This window comes from Nicotiana tabacum, chromosome 22, assembly GCF_000715075.1.
Source record: "Nicotiana tabacum cultivar K326 chromosome 22, ASM71507v2, whole genome shotgun sequence".
NCBI classification, from domain to species: domain Eukaryota; kingdom Viridiplantae; phylum Streptophyta; class Magnoliopsida; order Solanales; family Solanaceae; genus Nicotiana; species Nicotiana tabacum.
In genome coordinates, this window is record NC_134101.1 from 20454987 (window position 1) to 20472423 (window position 17437).

At 39.9% G+C, this 17437-nt stretch overlaps 2 protein-coding genes across 2 annotated transcripts; one reads left to right on the top strand and one right to left on the bottom strand.

The window, feature by feature from the left end:
• The first annotated feature begins 1455 nt into the window (after window positions 1–1455).
• On the top strand, window positions 1456–6392 carry LOC107812629 (cation/H(+) antiporter 15-like). The gene is made up of 3 exons (XM_016637775.2): window positions 1456–1893; window positions 2432–3427; window positions 3511–6392. Exons 1-3 carry the CDS (start codon window positions 1672–1674, stop codon window positions 4816–4818), a joined length of 2526 nt encoding a protein of 841 aa, XP_016493261.1. The 5' UTR covers window positions 1456–1671; the 3' UTR covers window positions 4819–6392.
• Window positions 5933–6337, bottom strand: LOC107812631 (14 kDa proline-rich protein DC2.15). The gene has a single exon (XM_016637776.2). It carries the CDS (start codon window positions 6335–6337, stop codon window positions 5933–5935), a length of 405 nt encoding a protein of 134 aa, XP_016493262.1.
• Window positions 6393–17437: the final 11045 nt, after the last annotated feature.

A 17437-nucleotide genomic window follows, 5' to 3' on the forward strand; every position in this document is an offset into this window, starting at 1 on the left:
GGAGCTTGATCCTTACATATAGGTCTTATTAAATAATTTTTTGTAGCCACTTACTTTCAAATTTTAATTTAACATTATAAAATTTAAATTTCAAATTTAAAATTTTAAACTTCAAAGTTTAATTCTAAGCCTTAAAAGTTTGCAAACACTTAAGTATCAATAACATTGAATAAGAAACACGAAATTTACTTTAAAAAAAAATAAAAAATTCACGGCCCGCTAACAGCCTGCTAACAACCCGCTAAACTCGAACCCGGACGGACAAAAAAAAACCCGAAAAAATACAGCCCGCAATGTTAAACGGACGGACTGATTTTTTTTGTGTCCAGCCCGTCCCAGCCCGCCCGTTAAACACCCATAGTTTCAAGTCATATTATGGAAGTATATCCGCCTGCGGCGTTTATAACAGTCTATCTACTAACTTAGGAAATAAAGATTATACTTCCTCCGTCGCAATTTATTATATGAAGGTGTTCGAATTTTTATGGTCAAACAAATTATTCTTTGGAAGGGGAGTCTTAGCGTAACTGGTAAAGTTGCTGTCATGTGACAAGAAAGTCATGAGTTCGAGATGTGAAAATAGCTTCTTGCAGAAATGCAAGGTAAGACTATGTAGAATAGACCATTATGGTCCGGGCTTTCCCCGGACCCCAGGCATAGTGGGGGCTTAGTGCACCAGGCTGCCATTTAAATAAATTATTCTTTGACCGTATTTTTTTCAAATGCCTTTTAAATATTTTAATAATTATTGTGACTTATAATAATTTTAAATAATTTTTAAATATGTAAATTTTATTTTGAAAAACTAAAAAAAATTTATGTCCAAATACATGGTCAAAATTAAGAAGTTTAAATTTCAAAAACACGAAAAATGTTACGTAAATTGGGACCCTTTTTGGTCTAGCCGGTGAATGATGGATTGGCTAGCTACTGACCATTGATCACACCATTGGAATTTCTATTTTTGTTTTATTTTATGATTTATTTATTTATCTTTTAAATCTTGAAGGGAGAGTTCAAACTTCAAATAGCATGAACAAAATTAATGGTGACACAAAGTGGAGTAACATGTACCGCCGGATTTCATAATTATTTAAATTTCCAATTCTTTAATCTTTTGAAGAGGCTGGTTTTATAGCAAATGTTCTTTTGGTTATATGATCTTTTTTCTTAAGAAAAAATATAAAAAACACACGAATCAATAAATAAAACACAAAATCTTTGTAGATTAATCATTTCTTTCTTAAATTGTAACGGGTCAAAGAAAATCATTTCTTGTACCTTCTTAGAGCTTTTATTTTTCTTTTCCAAAAAAAGACTTCTCCCTGGTAACTGTGGACCATAGAAGATGTAGCGCTAAAACGAGTGAGTCTACCAGCTGAAACGGTACCTAATTTCCAATTATCTCTCCTCCAAATTCGACCGTAAAACTTTCTTTCTGTTTTCTCCCTTTTTTCTTTCTCTCTGTACTTGACAAACTTTCAGATTTTTCTTTTCTTTTCTTTTCCTTTCTTCTTTGATGGAAGTCTAATTTTCAGATAGCAATCAAATGCTGAATTTTCTACACGTAGCCATGCATGTTCATGATGATTGATGGTTTACGACCTAATTAAGACATTATAATTTTGTGGATTCTTTAGATTAAGGAAAACATTATATTGGAGAGGCAAAATGGCAGGTGAGGTAGTAACAGTTGGAAACAAAACAGAGGAGAATATAGTATGCTATGCTCCAACTATGATAACGACCAATGGTATATGGCAGGGCGAAAATCCACTTGATTATTCATTGCCACTCTTCATCTTGCAATTGACATTAGTTGTTGTCATGACTCGCATTCTCGTATTTATCTTGAAACCTTTTCGTCAACCTCGCGTTATCGCTGAGATCCTCGTAAGTTTCATTGTGTTTTCCAACATATATTGTTACGTACATTTTTTCTGTTCTCATTTGTCATGATCATTTCATATGAAAAAATCGCATGCATATTTACGTATAAGGGCAAATTAACATAGCATAAACGGAAGAGTCAAGTTGTCGCCGTGGAATCAACCACTGATGCTTGCATCAGGATAGGCTGCCTACATCGCACCCCTTTGGCGTACGGTCCTTCCTCGAATCCTGCGTGAACGCAGAATGCTTTGTGCACCGGGTTACCCTATAAATGGAGGAATCAAGATGTACGTTAATTAGAATTTTACATGTAAGATCAAAGAAGAGATCAAGTTTCTTAGAAGATTAAAGACACTATGAAAGAATATAATGTTGGTCTAGGCCAAATTTAAAGATTGTTCTTTTTTCTTTATTATGTCAATTTGTCATAAAAAAAAATGATGGATGTTCGTATGTGTAAATCTGCATCTATGGAAGGTAGCAAATTCTTGTTACATTTGTTGATTAAGTAGACTAATGTTGTCTTAAATGGTGACAGGGTGGTGTAATTTTGGGGCCATCAGTATTAGGAAGAAGTAAAAAATTTGCTGATACAATATTTCCTCTAAGAAGTGTGATGGTTCTTGAGACAATGGCAAATATAGGCCTTCTTTACTTTCTTTTTCTGGTTGGAGTAGAAATGGACATTGCTGTTATTCGTCGAACGGGCAAAAAAGCCATACCTATAGCTCTAGCAGGAATGGTAGTGCCATTTCTTATAGGAGTTTCATTCTCCTTTATGTTGCATAAGAGTTCACAAGATACAAAACAAGGGACTTTCATACTCTTCCTTGGAGTTGCACTTTCTGTCACTGCATTTCCTGTTCTTGCGCGAATCCTCGCTGAGCTGAAACTTATCAACACTGAAATTGGTAGGATAGCCATGTCTGCTGCTCTTATTAATGACATTTTTGCGTGGGTTCTCTTGGCATTTGCCATTGCCTTTTCTGAGAATCATAATATGGCTTTGGCTTCAATTTGGGTGATTCTGTCAAGTGCAGCCTTTGTTGTTTTCTGCGTTATTATTGTTAGGCCTTTAGTTGGATGGATGATAAGACGAACTCCAGAAGGCGAATCCATCAGCGAGTTCTCTATCTGTCTCATTCTCACTGGAGTTATGATATGTGGATTCATAACAGATGCAATTGGAACGCATTCTATTTTTGGGGCTTTCATATTTGGATTGGTCATTCCTAATGGTCCACTTGGTGTGACACTTATTGAAAGGCTAGAGGACTTTGTTTCAGGTCTTTTGTTGCCTCTCTTTTTTGCCATTAGTGGTCTCAAGACAGAGATTAGTGCCATTGATGGAGTTGGTACATGGGCCATTTTAGCTTTAGTAATAGTCCTAGCTTGTGCTGGCAAAATTGCTGGAACAGTCCTTGTAACTCTCTATTACAGAATGCCATTTTATGAAGGCGTTACTCTTGGTCTTCTTATGAATGCCAAAGGACTCATTGAGATGATTGTGATCAATGTTGGTAAAGACCAAAAGGTACATTATTATTCTTCTTGACATACCATACAGAGAAATTAATTAGTACTATTTGCAACATTAACCTAAATGCATCCTTGTAGGTTCTTGATGACAAATCATTTGCAATTATGGTCATGGTAGCTGTGCTTATGACTGCTTGTATCATCCCAATTGTGACTATAATTTACAAGCCGGCAAGAAAGTTTGTGCCATATAAAAGAAGAACGGTACAAAGTACAAAGCCAGATAGCGAATTCAGGGTACTGGTTTGCATCCACACACCAAGAAATGTTCCAACAATTATCAATATTCTTGAAGCCTCGTATCCCACCAAGAAATCTCCAATAGGTATTTACGTCCTTCACCTTGTCGAGCTCACTGGACGTTCATCTGCCATGCTTATCGTCCATAATACGCGAAAATCCGGCAGGCCAGCACTTAACAGAACTCAAGCTCAATCAGATCACATCATCAATGCATTCGAGAACTTTGAGCAGCACGTTGGATGTGTCTCCGTGCAACCTCTCACTGCCATCTCCCCTTACTCCACTATGCACGAAGACATCTGCACAGTGGCTGAGGACAAGCGAGTGGCGCTCCTAATCGTCCCATTTCACAAGCAACAAACAGTTGATGGCGGAATGGAAGTTACAAATCCAGCTTTTCGAACTATAAACCAGAATGTATTAGCAAATGCACCTTGTTCTGTTGGTATTCTTGTTGACAGAGGACTAAGTGGATCCACAAGGCTGGCTGCTAACCAGGTATCTCACCATGTCGCCGTCCTATTCTTTGGTGGACCAGATGATCGTGAAGCATTGTCCTATGGATTAAGAATGAGGGAACATCCCGGGATCAACCTCACTGTCATGCGGTTCCTCCCTGGAGAAGCTGCAATTGAAGCAACAAGATCTGATTCAAGAAAGAGTAGTATGAATGATCCAGGAGTACTAACAGTCGTAACAGACGACGACAGAGAAAAACAACTGGACGAGGACTATGTTAGCGAGTTCAGGGCACGAACATCTAATGATGATTCAGTTGTATACATTGAAAGAGTAGTGAATCATGGAGAAGAGACAGTAGCAGCAATAAGGACAATAGATAACTCACATGACCTGTTCATAGTTGGTAGAGGACAAGGCACTATATCGCCGTTGACAGCAGGACTTACTGACTGGAGTGAGTGCCCAGAGCTAGGTGCAATAGGGGATCTGTTAGCATCCTCAGATTCTGCATCAGCTGTTTCAGTGTTGGTGGTGCAACAGTATGTAGGAATGGGGGCAGGGGATCAGCTTCTTACACCAGACAGTCCTAGCCAGCAATTACATGAGCACTTTAACTTCAGCCATATGAATCCTCGCACACAAATCAGAGGACAGCAGCCTCAATTCCATACACAACCCTGATAACATTTGTAGGATTTTTGGTTTTGTTCTGTAAAATTTTTTCCAAGAAATTAGTGACATTCTTTCTTACTTTTTTCTTCATCTTTTTGAATTTTTGAAATGCCATCTTGGAATGTGGAAGATAATATTGGATCCTGCCTATCCATTATGTATAAAACTTAATTATAAAGGTTCAGGTTGAATTACTCTTCTCTGCAAAGGACTTATCATCTTATTCTCAATTCTCATTCCTTGTGAAAGGAATAAACATAAATCTAAGAGATGAACATCACATTTTATCTAACTTTATTAGCCCTCTATCAGTAGTTGAAGGTCATTAAAGTTGGTCACATGCAAATGAGCCTCAATTTCTAAAGTTTAGTTGTACTTGCGATTATGTCATTGATGTTTCTATCACTAAGTCCGACGCCTTTTGCTTTTAACATTCTCCAATTCAAATTGTACCTCTCTTACTCAATTCTCATGACTGGGTTTTTATTCCGTACACTCCCTGCCAGGAAGTTCTCTATTCCCATGGTTCAAATCCGAAACTTCTAATTAAGGATGGGGGATCTCAACCTTCCCACCACACCTTGATAGTATTCGCACGAGAAGTTAAGTATTGGGTGAAATCAAAAGAAGTATGCGTAACTATTTAGAGTTGTTTCATGAATCAGTTTTAAAACTTTAGTATTCTTTCTAGGTACAAATTTAAAAGAGAGGAAAAGAAAAAGGAAAGATCAAATTGGCAGATGAAAAGGATGAAATTGTCACACTGCTGAAAGAAAAAAACTTAATATCAATACCTTCTCAATAATTGATTTCCCGAGATCAAACATAATATAATTCCTTAATGAGAAGATAACCATCTTATTACAAATAAAAATGGGATACAACACATTGAAAAGAAGAAGAGCAGAGCCAGCTTCCTTCTAAGCAATAGAATAATTTCACATATCTCCTGAGAAAATAAGCAACCATGCATAAACACACTCTGTACTGATAGTGTGAAAAATCTTTTACACTGTCAGTACTTTTCACACAAAAAACTTATAGAGAAAACAAACAACACAACAAGATAACTATGCCTCAGTCCCAAACAAGTTGGGGTCGGACGAAAATAGAGAATGGCCGTTTATGCGCATTGGAAGTCTTTAGGGACAGTCTTTCCACAATTGTTGAGCAATAAGCTGAGGGAAAGAGCAGTATCAAGGTTAGTTCCCAAGAGCTTAGCTTTAATGGCAGTGCAAAGGCAAACTGCAGCATCGACATCAGCAAGATTCTCAATGAGAGAGCAGCATGAACTCTTTGATGAGCTTCCAATAACAACATGCACCAAGTCATTCAATAAATTGGCACACACCTTCAATTTTAGTGTGTCCTTTGGGCACTTATTATAACCCTTGGATGATGGGGTAGTGGGATGGGGGTGATTCCTTGTTTTTGGTGGGCATGGGATGTAAGTTGAACTAACCATTGTGAAGAAGAGAATGTTCAAAGTGAGGAGAAGGACGATGAATGATGCAGTAGCCTTCGCCATTTGATTAGTGAAAAAATGTACGTGGGAAGTGCTTGTGTGTAATACTAGAGCTAAGAGATTACTTGGTGAAGGAAATGAACAACTGAGTGAGAATTTATAGATGGAAAATGCGAGTATTTTTAATTTGTTTGCTATTTTGTGTAACTAATAAGTGATCAAGAAAATTTAGAGAGGCCCATGTGGGCTATTGCATTAGATATATAGAGATATCAGGACAAGCTGGCAAAATACAATTCAAGATTAGCCTAGCCTATAATGGTTCTTGACGTTGGTGCTCAGTGAATTCCGTTAGTTGTAACTATTCTTAGTTGTGGAAGAAAAAAAAGCTATCCCATATTTTCATATAAATATGTCGGACCTGTATCAAGACCTAAAAACCATCAAGATTGAAGCTTTTCTTCACCTTGGAGACTAGTAGTAATCGTCTGATCTATTTTTTCAACTATTCTAGTGTAAGTGTGAATAAACGAAGATCGGGCCAAAATATATACGTTAGGCAAGGTTTTCGTAAAATGCTAGATCTTCCTTCTATACCTTTTATATTTTCACATTAATAGGCTATTATATTGACTGCAAATCTTCAAGGAAACCCTATATATCATAACTATCAATTCAAGACTCTGATGCAGGTCTTCCTCATTTTGAGTACATGATAGTACTTCAGGTCCAAAATGGATGCTGCACATTCCTTACAAAAACATTTAATAGTCTCAATTATAAGAGAATTTGTGTAAACTATCTTCATATTCCTTCTTAAATGTCTCATATATAATTAACACCCCACTAATTGGAACAATAACAAATGTTTGTATGGTCAAAACCGATTCTCAGTCATAAAGACCGGTCGAGACAATGATGTTTCAATCGAAGGGTATCCACATGACAAGCTCGGACGAATTCCGAAGTAGGGACGTCGAGCTTCGCGCTATAAACGGCAAAACTCGATATCATTATCGAGCCCGTGTCCGAATCGGACTACGGGGCAACACCGATCGACACAGGCCCCGAATATCGATGCCCCAAGGCAGAACCGAGCTCGAACCAAGACTGAGGGTTCGACCTAACACCGAGCTCGAGCCAGTGCCAAGCTCGCAGACAAGAGCCGTAACAACCGCACCGAGGGAGAGAATTTTGGCGAGAATCAAGGAAGAGACAAATCATCATGGGTCCTCCACTATATGTATTATTTTATTATGTTGTTATAGATAAAGCAGTGATCCTCTACTATAAAAAGGGGGATAGACTGCAATAGAGGTAAGTTCTCCAAGATACATTAAGATTTCATTGTGCTTGTTTTTCTAACTCATTTCAGTCTTTCCGTCCATCATTCCCATTTTATAGCAAAAATACCTGTATTGTCATTTTGTATCAAAGGGATTCGCATACCCTTAGAACCATATCTAAATTTAACGTTATCCGATTTTTCGGGTAAACAAAATGACTTCTTATTTTTTAGAATGCCAACTATCTTAAACCAAATTAAACGACTTATATTTTGGAGCAGAGGGAATCCCAAATATTGTGATAATTGAGCTTCAAATCCAAAGGTCTTAATTGATATGGAAATTCCTTTTCCTATACCCTACGAATATGTATCTTACATACCAGCCCTTGAACCCAATAGTTAATGGTTGATGGAGACCCCATTAAATGCATTATACGTTTATAGCAAACCTACCTAACACAAATACACCAAGTACTGTAACAAAGATGTTGCATTAATGGCTCCAAGAGAGAATGACACGCAGGAATAACCAAGATTATGCTATGATATTATAGTAAATTAAGGAACTAATAACGCATTAATTAGACAATAAACCATTATAAGGTGTTACTTAACAACAAAGAAACTTTTTGTAATGGTTGGTCATTATGTAAATGGGAATGTAATTACGTAACTGTAGATGACATGTGCCTATTGTGACATTATGGTCTTTTCTCGGCAATCATTGATCTTTTCGTTTCCCTGCATTTGTGGACTTCCAGTAGACTTAAACGGAAAAGCTTCCTCTAACTTCTGCCAACATTTCAGCTTCTTTTGAACTTTCTGTTTCTTTAACATCTAATGTTATCATTTTTACCAAAAATGAAGGGTCATCAGTCATCACTGGGCATGGCCAACCTATATCATCAAAGTGGCAAGGATGCTTCTGGACTTGATAAAGACGACTGAATGACCTCTCTATCCCAGTAGAGAAGACATTTTGGGATCTTGTGGTTTCAGTTCTGTGGATGGAAAGTAGTTGAGATGATTTTAATGTTGCCATTAATACCATGTGTCCAAGCCTAAATGTTCTATCATGAACCTAAATGTGGTCTTTTTAGACTCAAATGATCGAAATGAGTGAAAAAACAATGTGACCAAACTATATATAGCGCCCTTTTAAAGGGCGCTATACCTTAACGTCCGTTTTGAACGTTAAGGTATAGCGCTCTTTAAAAGGGCGCTATACATGAAGTTGATTAGACTGGCAGGTATAGAACCTTTATAAACGGTGCTATACATATTTTATGGGCCCACCAATAACTCTTATGCGCTTAACTGACATAACAATAATTCAAATGGGCTATATCTAAAAAAATTTGACACCCCGAGTTGAGCATTGCCTTATTTAAAGGCGTTAAGGATTTTGCAAAAATCCATTCACAAAAATTCTCAACTCCTGTTAAATTTTTCTTCTTGTTAAATTCTCAAGCATTTTGTCATAATGTCTGAAGAGCAAAAAGTAAGGGTTTCATTATATTGGGGAGTAAGGTTGTGGTGGCGAATAACTCAGTGAGCTATAGTTTATCTCCACAGTATCATGTTAAGTTGCCATGTTAAGTTGCCACTTACAATGGAGTACGATAGACTGATATCGTTGTTGTGTAACAAAATGAGTGTGAGCAAACGTTCGGTGAACCTTAAAGTAACCGGAAGATATCCGTATTCTGTCACTCCGCAAGGGGTTGCTTGTTACGCTGAGTTTAACATCGAGGATGATGAAACTTTGAGTGATTTTTTGAGGACTCCGGATGAATACCAGGAATTTCTTTTGATAAAAATATTGGAAATGTACGTGAATGTTGAAGACGTTCGCAATAATGAGGTGGCGCAAAGCAGGGATAACCCTTAGTCATTGGGTGGTTATTCTAGAGCAGTTTTTGCCGAACAGGTTCCGGCTGAAAGAGTTTGGCCTGATTTAAACTTATCTCCACGGGCGAATGAGGATCGAGGAAATAATTTCTCTCCTACTTTACATAATCCACAAGACGAGTGGTAAACTTCAATTTTCCTTTTGTGTTACGATATTTATTTTTGTTGTATTGAGTTTGTATTAACACTCATATATTCCACAGGGGGTACCAGCCAGATATGAATTTTACAAGTTATAAACCCACGCCCAGTTGGAATATGCATAGTTCTAGTGTGTTGGATCATGGTGGTCCATCCGGGAGTCATCACCAACAGGATAATGTCCATCATGGGATGTCAACACATTACGACTTGTAAGTGAAGTGATATAGCTATATGTAAAATGATTGACAATTTGAGTAGCTCATTATTTTGTTGTTTGTGCAGTGAAAACGAGCAAGTTGAACCTCTTGTCCTGACTCAATTGCCCGAAGACGACATATTTAATCGAGATCTGGCAGATGCACAGAGTCAGAAAGAGAACAGTGATTATGACAACAATGCTGATAAGTCCGGAGATGACACACCCTTCCCTGATGAGGGTGGTGATGAGGAGGAAGAGAATGCTGGACCTGATTTGACGAGGGAGCATGCTCCACCCCCCGTTAGACCAAGAGTGTACGAGTCCCATGTACTGTTTCATTCAAGGGAGATTCCCTACCTTGATCATTTGCCAAGTATGCCGGATGTGGATGCCCTCACAAGGGATACTGACGAAATTTAGATAGCAATGTGGGATGAGTCTAGACAAACGGAGCTGGCAAAGGGGATGCTTTTTCCTGATAAATCGCACCTAAGCAGGGCGACGAAAATGTACAGCGTAAAAGAGTGTCGTGAGATGATGGTATGGGAGTCAACTTCGGATATATACAAGGTTGTTTGTCGTAGATGGTTTACGGGTTGTCATTGGATGCTGCGCGCGAGCAAGAAGAAAACAAGTATGTGAAAAGTGGGTAAATACATTGGCACCCACACTTGTGAAATGGACACATTCAGTGGGAATCACTTCAACTTGGATGTTGACTTGATTTCTCTTGTCCTGATTCCATAAATTGAAGCGTCCATAAGGTACGAGATCAAAGAGTGCACGTCCACCAGGAATATGGGTGCACCATTACCAAAAGAAAGGCATTTCTCGGGCGCAAACATGCGTTTGAAATTGTTTATGGTAACTGAGATAAGTTCATTGCATCAATACCCAGGTACATGGCTGTATTGCAACACTTTAACCCCGGGACTGTTGTTGAATGGAAGCTTGAGCGGAGTCCGGAAATACCAGAACATATATTCAAATATGTGTTCTGGGCATTTAAACCAGCAATTGATGGTTTTCTGCATTGCCGGCCGGTAATATCCATAGACGACACTCATGTCTATGGAAAGTATGATATTAAGCTGTTGATCGCCCTTGCAGTAGATGCTAATGGAAGTATATTTCCCTTAGCTTTTGCTATTTGTGCCAATGAAAGACAAGAGACGTGGACACTATTTTTGAACCACTTGAAAGAGCACGTTATCAAACAGCGTTCAGGTATTTGTCTAATATCTGATCGGCATGGTAGTATTTTAAGTTTTGTACAGAATTTGCGTGCATGGCAGGAACCGTATGCCTACCACCGTCACTGTGTAAGGCACCTGAAGGCCAATTTCCAGAAGGCATATCCCAATAAGGATTTGTATGATTTAATATGGATGGCTGCAACAGATCACCAAGAGTGTAAATTCAGGAGGCGCATGGAATCTATCTGGCAGGAAGACGAGGGAGCCTATCGTTGGTTGATGCGACATGAGCTTGAAAAGTGGACTTTGCATGCGGATGGTGGCAGAAGATGGGGAATTCTGACTACAAATGTGTTAGAGTCTTTCAACGGGTTATTGAAGTCTGCATGAGGATTGCCTGTCACTGCCATGGTGCAGATGTCATTCAAACAGATGGCGGAGAGGTTTGTTGAAAGGGCTAGAGGTGCATCGTCATTGATGGAAAGGGGTGTTGAATTTATGCCAATACCAATGAAAAGATTTGAGAAATACAGGAAGCGAGCACATTAGCATTCATTTTTGCAGTCTTGCAACGAGCGAAATATTTTTGAAGTTCGCACCTTTATCCATCACAACCGGGGGAATAATAAACACACCGAAAATAAAGCCAGAAGGTTATGTTCTTGTGGAAAATGGTCCGTCTACCACATTGATAAGTAGGGATTTTAACCTATTATTTGCTCTCTTTTACTTAGTGTTTAGGGCAAACAATGCATGAAGGTATTCCCGAAAAGTAATGTAATATGCTTGCTTACAGGGATTGTTCAAAATGAGTCAAAGAAGTCATAATTAACTCATAAAGGAGTCAAAACTTGAACAAAAACCAAGACTGGGCCAAAAGATGTGAAACGCGGACCGCACAAATATTGTGCGGCCGCGAGCACTATTTCGAGGTCCGCGAAAGGAAGATTCAGAGAGATGGATTTTTGGGCCAAAACATGAATGCGAACCGCGAAAGTACCTGCGCTGCCGCGATTGGAATTATGCGGACCGCAGTTGCTGAGGTTCAGAGAGCTTACATTTTAAGCAAAAACAAGGTGGTCCGCGTCAAGATTATGCGGCTGCAGAAGTCTCATACGCGACCGCGATGGAAATTATGCGGTCCATGAAACCATGCTCAACCTAGATCCAGAAGTGAAGAATGCATACCGCGATCAGAATTACGCAGCCGCTAAAGCAAGAGTGCGGCCGCGGTCAGAATTACGGGGCCGCGTAACCTCCGTAGGGGTATTTTTATCCGAAAATTTTAGCTTAGTATAGATAACACTTTTTATCATTTTTAGAGTGTGGTGTATTTTCGGAGCACGTGAGACGGCTGGAACTTCCCTTTTGGGCAATTTTATATTAGATTCACCTTATAACATTAGATTTTCATCTTTTAATCTAGTATTATGAATTTTATCTTCTTTTTATCTTTGATTTCTGCTATTTCTATGAGTAGCTAGACCCATAGCTAGGGTTGTGACCCAACCCTAGTGTGGGTATTTAATGGGTACTGAATTTTAGGGCTTGAATGTTTATGGGTTAGTGATATTTAGACTAGTTCTTGTTAGAATTGTAGAATTAGTGGTTGCAAACACTGATTCATGCCTTTATGACTTAGTCTCTTCTTGAGAAAGAGGGACTAAGTCTAGGAAAACTAGGCTAACAAGAAATTGGGGTGAACTCAAGAAATTGATAGCCCCAATTAAAGGGTTAAACCTAGAGATAGTAATACCCGACTTGAGCTAATATCACGTGACTTGCATGAATACCCATTTGGACTTGAGAAAGCCAAATTGGGCAAAATCACTCAAACTATCGAGAGGTATAGAGTGAGTACTTGGGTGTGATAGCTATATTACGACCCTAAATTAATCAAGCTTGCCCTAGATTCTTACTACCCGTTAGATATCCACCTAGGTAGAAGTCACTACCCTAGTCCTTTTAAACACTTGAAAACCTACATAAAAAAAATATTAATTAGCTTTAATCATTGCATACAATAGAATAGAATTAGAAGTAGAATCAAAACCAAAATGTGTGGAAGCGTAATTAGGAACAAAACACGCATCTAGACTTAGATATAAACCTAATTCCAAATCTATTAACTCCCTGTGGATTCGATCCCGACCTTGTTGGGTAAAACTGCATCGACCATCCTCCCTACTCAATAGTAGTGCAGGCTTGGACCCGATCAATTTTTGGCGTCGTTGTCGGGGAGTTAGATGATCTTAGCTATATATCTAACTATTTGTGTGTTTTGTTTTTCTTTCCTTCCGTTTTTCTAATTTTTGTGTGTCAATTGCTTTTAGGTACCAAATGGCTCTCAACGAGGCCCTTGGACATATTCCTCAGGGGGAGGAGGTAGATGAAAATGAAGTGGATGAGGTTCATCTTGAACCTCAAGTACAAAGAAGAGGCCGCCCACCTCATGATAACGCTCCAACCCCCCACCTCCTCCAAGGGCAGCACACCGGGTGTTGCCCAATGAAGGCTACGCAAGTGCAATTATTCCGCCCCGGATTCGGGCGGGCAATTTTCAAATAACCAATGTCATGCTTACTCTTTTGGAACAAAGAGGTTTCTTCACCAGAGCTCCATATCAGAATGCATATAAGCATCTCAAAGGTTTTGTGGATGCATGCTGGGGGAGCAAGCAGATGAATGTATCTGAGGACGCTTTGAGGTTAAGTCTTTTCCCTTTCTCACTTAGAGGGAAGACTTTGGATTGGCTTGAGAGGCTACCCAACCATTCCATCACCACTTGGGATGAGTTGGCCGAGAGGTTCATAGCAAAGTTCTTTTCTCCGGGACATATGGCAACATTGAGAGATGAAATCCTTGCTTTTAAACAAGAGCCAAATGAACTGTTACATGAGATTTGGGAACTGTACCAGACAATGGTCAAAGAATGTCCCAACAACGATATGACTGAAGCAATGATCCAGCAAACCTTTTATAGGGGTATCAACACAACTAACCAGTGTATGGTGAATCAGATCGCAGGGGGTAACTTCATGAACACGCCATATTTAGAAGCATGTGAAATATTAGATGAGATGGCGGACACCTCTTCAGCTTGGCAAAGTTGGGCCAATGTTCCTCAGGGTGACCCTAATGTTATCCACCTTCACAAGGAACTTCATGATCACAGACAAGCCATAGCAGAGTTAACAACTACCATGAATCAATTAGCAAGGGCACAACTTTAGCAGGTTCAGGGGCCAAAGCAAGTAAATGACATGGAAAGAGTGAATGTAATGGTTAACAAGAGGAGACAAAGAGGTCAACAAGTTCAACACAATCAGGATCAATTTGAGCAAAGTGGTAGTGGGTACAACCAAGATGACTCTTATGACGATCAAAGTAAAGAGGTTCAATATGTGAACAATTATCAAGGTCAACGGAGCAATACTCCAAATCAACAACAGTGGAGATCACAGGGAAACAATCAAAATTGGGGCAACAAGGCCAAAGGAATTGGAATAGTGGAAACAACAACAATCCGAACAATTGGGGGAACAACAATCAAAATTGGGGGAATCAAGGAAATAACCAAGGCAATTGGGGTGGCAACAATAATAGTAATTGGGGAGGCAATGGAAACCAAGGGGGTTGGAACAACAATAATTAAGGGAACCGGGGGGGCGGGCTTTCAAAGGCCCCCAATGTATCAACAACCCAACAACCCGCCTTCATATCCGTCATAAGGGCAAAGTTCTTCCAACAATAGATGGGACGAATAGAAAGTATGTTCAAGCAAATGATGAAAAGAAACACCGACTCTGATGCCCAAATAGCCTCCTACAACACTTCTATCCGCAACTTAAAAGTCCAAATAGGTAAAATTTCTCAAGCCTTGAATACTCACCCTAAGGGGGCACTACAAAGTGATACGGTGGTAAACCCGAAGGGTGGAAACAATAGGGGCCATGCTATGGTGGTGACTACAAGAAGTGGTAGAGGTGGAGTTACTAGTACCTCTAATCCAAGAAAGATTATGAATGATGATGTGCTTGTGCAAGAAGAGAATGAGCCAAGAAATGATGAGAATATGAATGATGAAGTGAGGATAGACATTGATGAAAACGTGGAGGAGACACAAGATAATGTGAACCTATCTAGGGAACACGTGATAGACATACCGGATCCGGTAGTGCCCAAAGCCAAGGCTCCTTTGCCAAGGCCTCCTCCACCATATCCTCAAAGGCTCGCAATGCAAAACAATGAGAACCAATTCAAGAAATTCATTGATATGATGAAATGTTTGTCCATAAATGTGCCTTTAGTTGAAGCTCTAGAACAAATGCCGGGATATGCCAAGTTCATGAAGGACTTGGTAACAAAGAAGAGGTCAATGAACTATGAGACGATCAAAATGACACATCAAGTGAGTGCCATTGTGCATTCCATGGCTCCAAAGCTAGAAGATCCCGGTGCCTTTACAATTCCATGCACTATTGGTAGTGCCGATTTCGCCAAAGCCTTGTGTGATTTGGGAGCGAGCATTAATTTGATGCCATATTTTATGTTCAAGACATTGGGGATTGGGAAACCAAGACCTACATCCATGAGGTTGCAAATGGAAGACCGAACAATGCAGAGGCCATTGGGGATAATTGATGATGTGGTAGTTCGGGTCGACAAGTTCATACTTCCCGGCGATTTTGTGATATTCGACTGTGAGGTTGACTATGAGGTGCCAATCATATTGGGGAGACCTTTCCTAGCTACATGGAAGTCCTTAGTTGATGTGGAAGCTAGGGATCTCACCTTCCGGGTGGGCAATGAAAAGGTTGTGTTCCACGTGTGCAAGTCAATGAGGCAGCCTAATAGCAACGAAGTATGTTCGTGTATGGATCTTGTGAATGAGGTGATTGTTGATGACACAAGTGCTATGATTAATGTGGAAGACCCTTTGGAAGTTGTGTTGTTGAATCATGATGAGGATGAGAAGGAAGGCTTGGTAGAATGTGCAAATGCTTTGCAAGGACTGGGATCCTACACATATGGACCCCAAAAACTTTCATTGGACCTTGAGAACCGGAAGACTCCACCAACAAAGACCTCAATCGAGAAGCCACCCACATTGGAGTTGAAGCCCTTGCCTTCACACCTCAGGTATGAGTTCTTAGGCCCTTGTTCCATATTACCTGTTATTCTCTCTTCGTGCTTAACTAATGTGCAGGTAGATACCACCCTTGCGGTGCTTCAAAGAAGGAAGAAGACAATAGGTTGGACATTGGCGGATATTCGGGGTATAAGCCCCGCCTTTTGCATGCACAAAATCATATTGGAGGAAGATGCCAAACCCTCCGTGGAACATCAAAGGAGGTTGAACGAGGCCATGCAAGAGGTAGTCAGGAAAGAGATCATCAAGTGGCTAGATGCAGGGGTTGTGTACCCCATTTCTGATAGTTCATGGACTTCACCGGTACAATGTGTCCCAAAGAAGGGGGCATGACTGTGATCACAAATGATAGAAATAAATTGATTCCCACAAGAACTGTCACCGGTTGGAGGGTATGCATGGATTATAGGAAGCTGAACAAAGTGACCCGGAAAGACCACTTTCCATTGCCATTTCTTGACCAAATGTTGGATAGACTTGCCGGACGTGGTTATTATTGCTTTTTGGATGGGTATTCCGGATATAACCAGATTCTCATTGCACCTGAAGACCAAGAGAAAACCACATTCACTTGTCTGTATGGCACATTTGCGTTCTCAAGGATGTCGTTTGGTTTGTGTAATACCCTGGCTACTTTTCAGCGGTGTATGATGGCAATATTTACGGATATGGTGGAGGACTTCCTTGAGGTGTTCATGGATGATTTCAGTGTTGTGGGGGATTCCTTTAATAAAGTGTTGGCCTGATGTGAAGAGACCAACTTAGTGCTTAATTGGAAGAAGTTCCACTTTATGGTCGAGGAGGGCATTGTCCTTAGCCATAAGATCTCCAAGAACGGTATTGAAGTGGACAAAGCAAAAATTGAAGTGATATCAAAACTCCCTCCTCCGACTTTCTTCAAGGGAGTGAGGAGCTTTCCTGGTCACGCAGGGTTTTACCGTAGGTTCATCAAGGATTTCTCAAAAGTGGTGAACCCCTTGTGCAAGTTGTTGGAAAAAGATGCCAAGTTTGTGTTCAATGATAATTTCTTGAAAGCTTTTGAGCTACTCAAGTATAGGTTGACTACCACTCCCATTATTACTGCACCCAATTGGAGCTTACCATTTGAGCTCATGTGCGATGCTAGCGACGTTGCGGTAGGAGCGGTATTGGGGCAAAGAATCAACAAGATATTTCATCCGGTCTATTATGCAAGCAAAATCCGCGAAATTCCCATCGCGGTCGTGCTGGTACTTTTGCGGCCGCATCTTCTTGTCGTGGTCCGCGTTTATGT

Excerpts from the sequence above, each read along its gene's own strand:
- LOC107812631 (XM_016637776.2), bottom strand. The coding sequence starts at position 6,337 with ATGGCGAAGGCTACTGCATCATTCATCGTCCTTCTCCTCACTTTGAAC.
- LOC107812629 (XM_016637775.2), top strand. The coding sequence starts at position 1,672 with ATGGCAGGTGAGGTAGTAACAGTTGGAAACAAAACAGAGGAGAATATA. Across the intron at positions 1,894-2,431 it reads GCGTTATCGCTGAGATCCTC|GGTGGTGTAATTTTGGGGCC; the intron begins GTAAGTTTCATT and ends AAATGGTGACAG. Across the intron at positions 3,428-3,510 it reads ATGTTGGTAAAGACCAAAAG|GTTCTTGATGACAAATCATT; the intron begins GTACATTATTAT and ends GCATCCTTGTAG.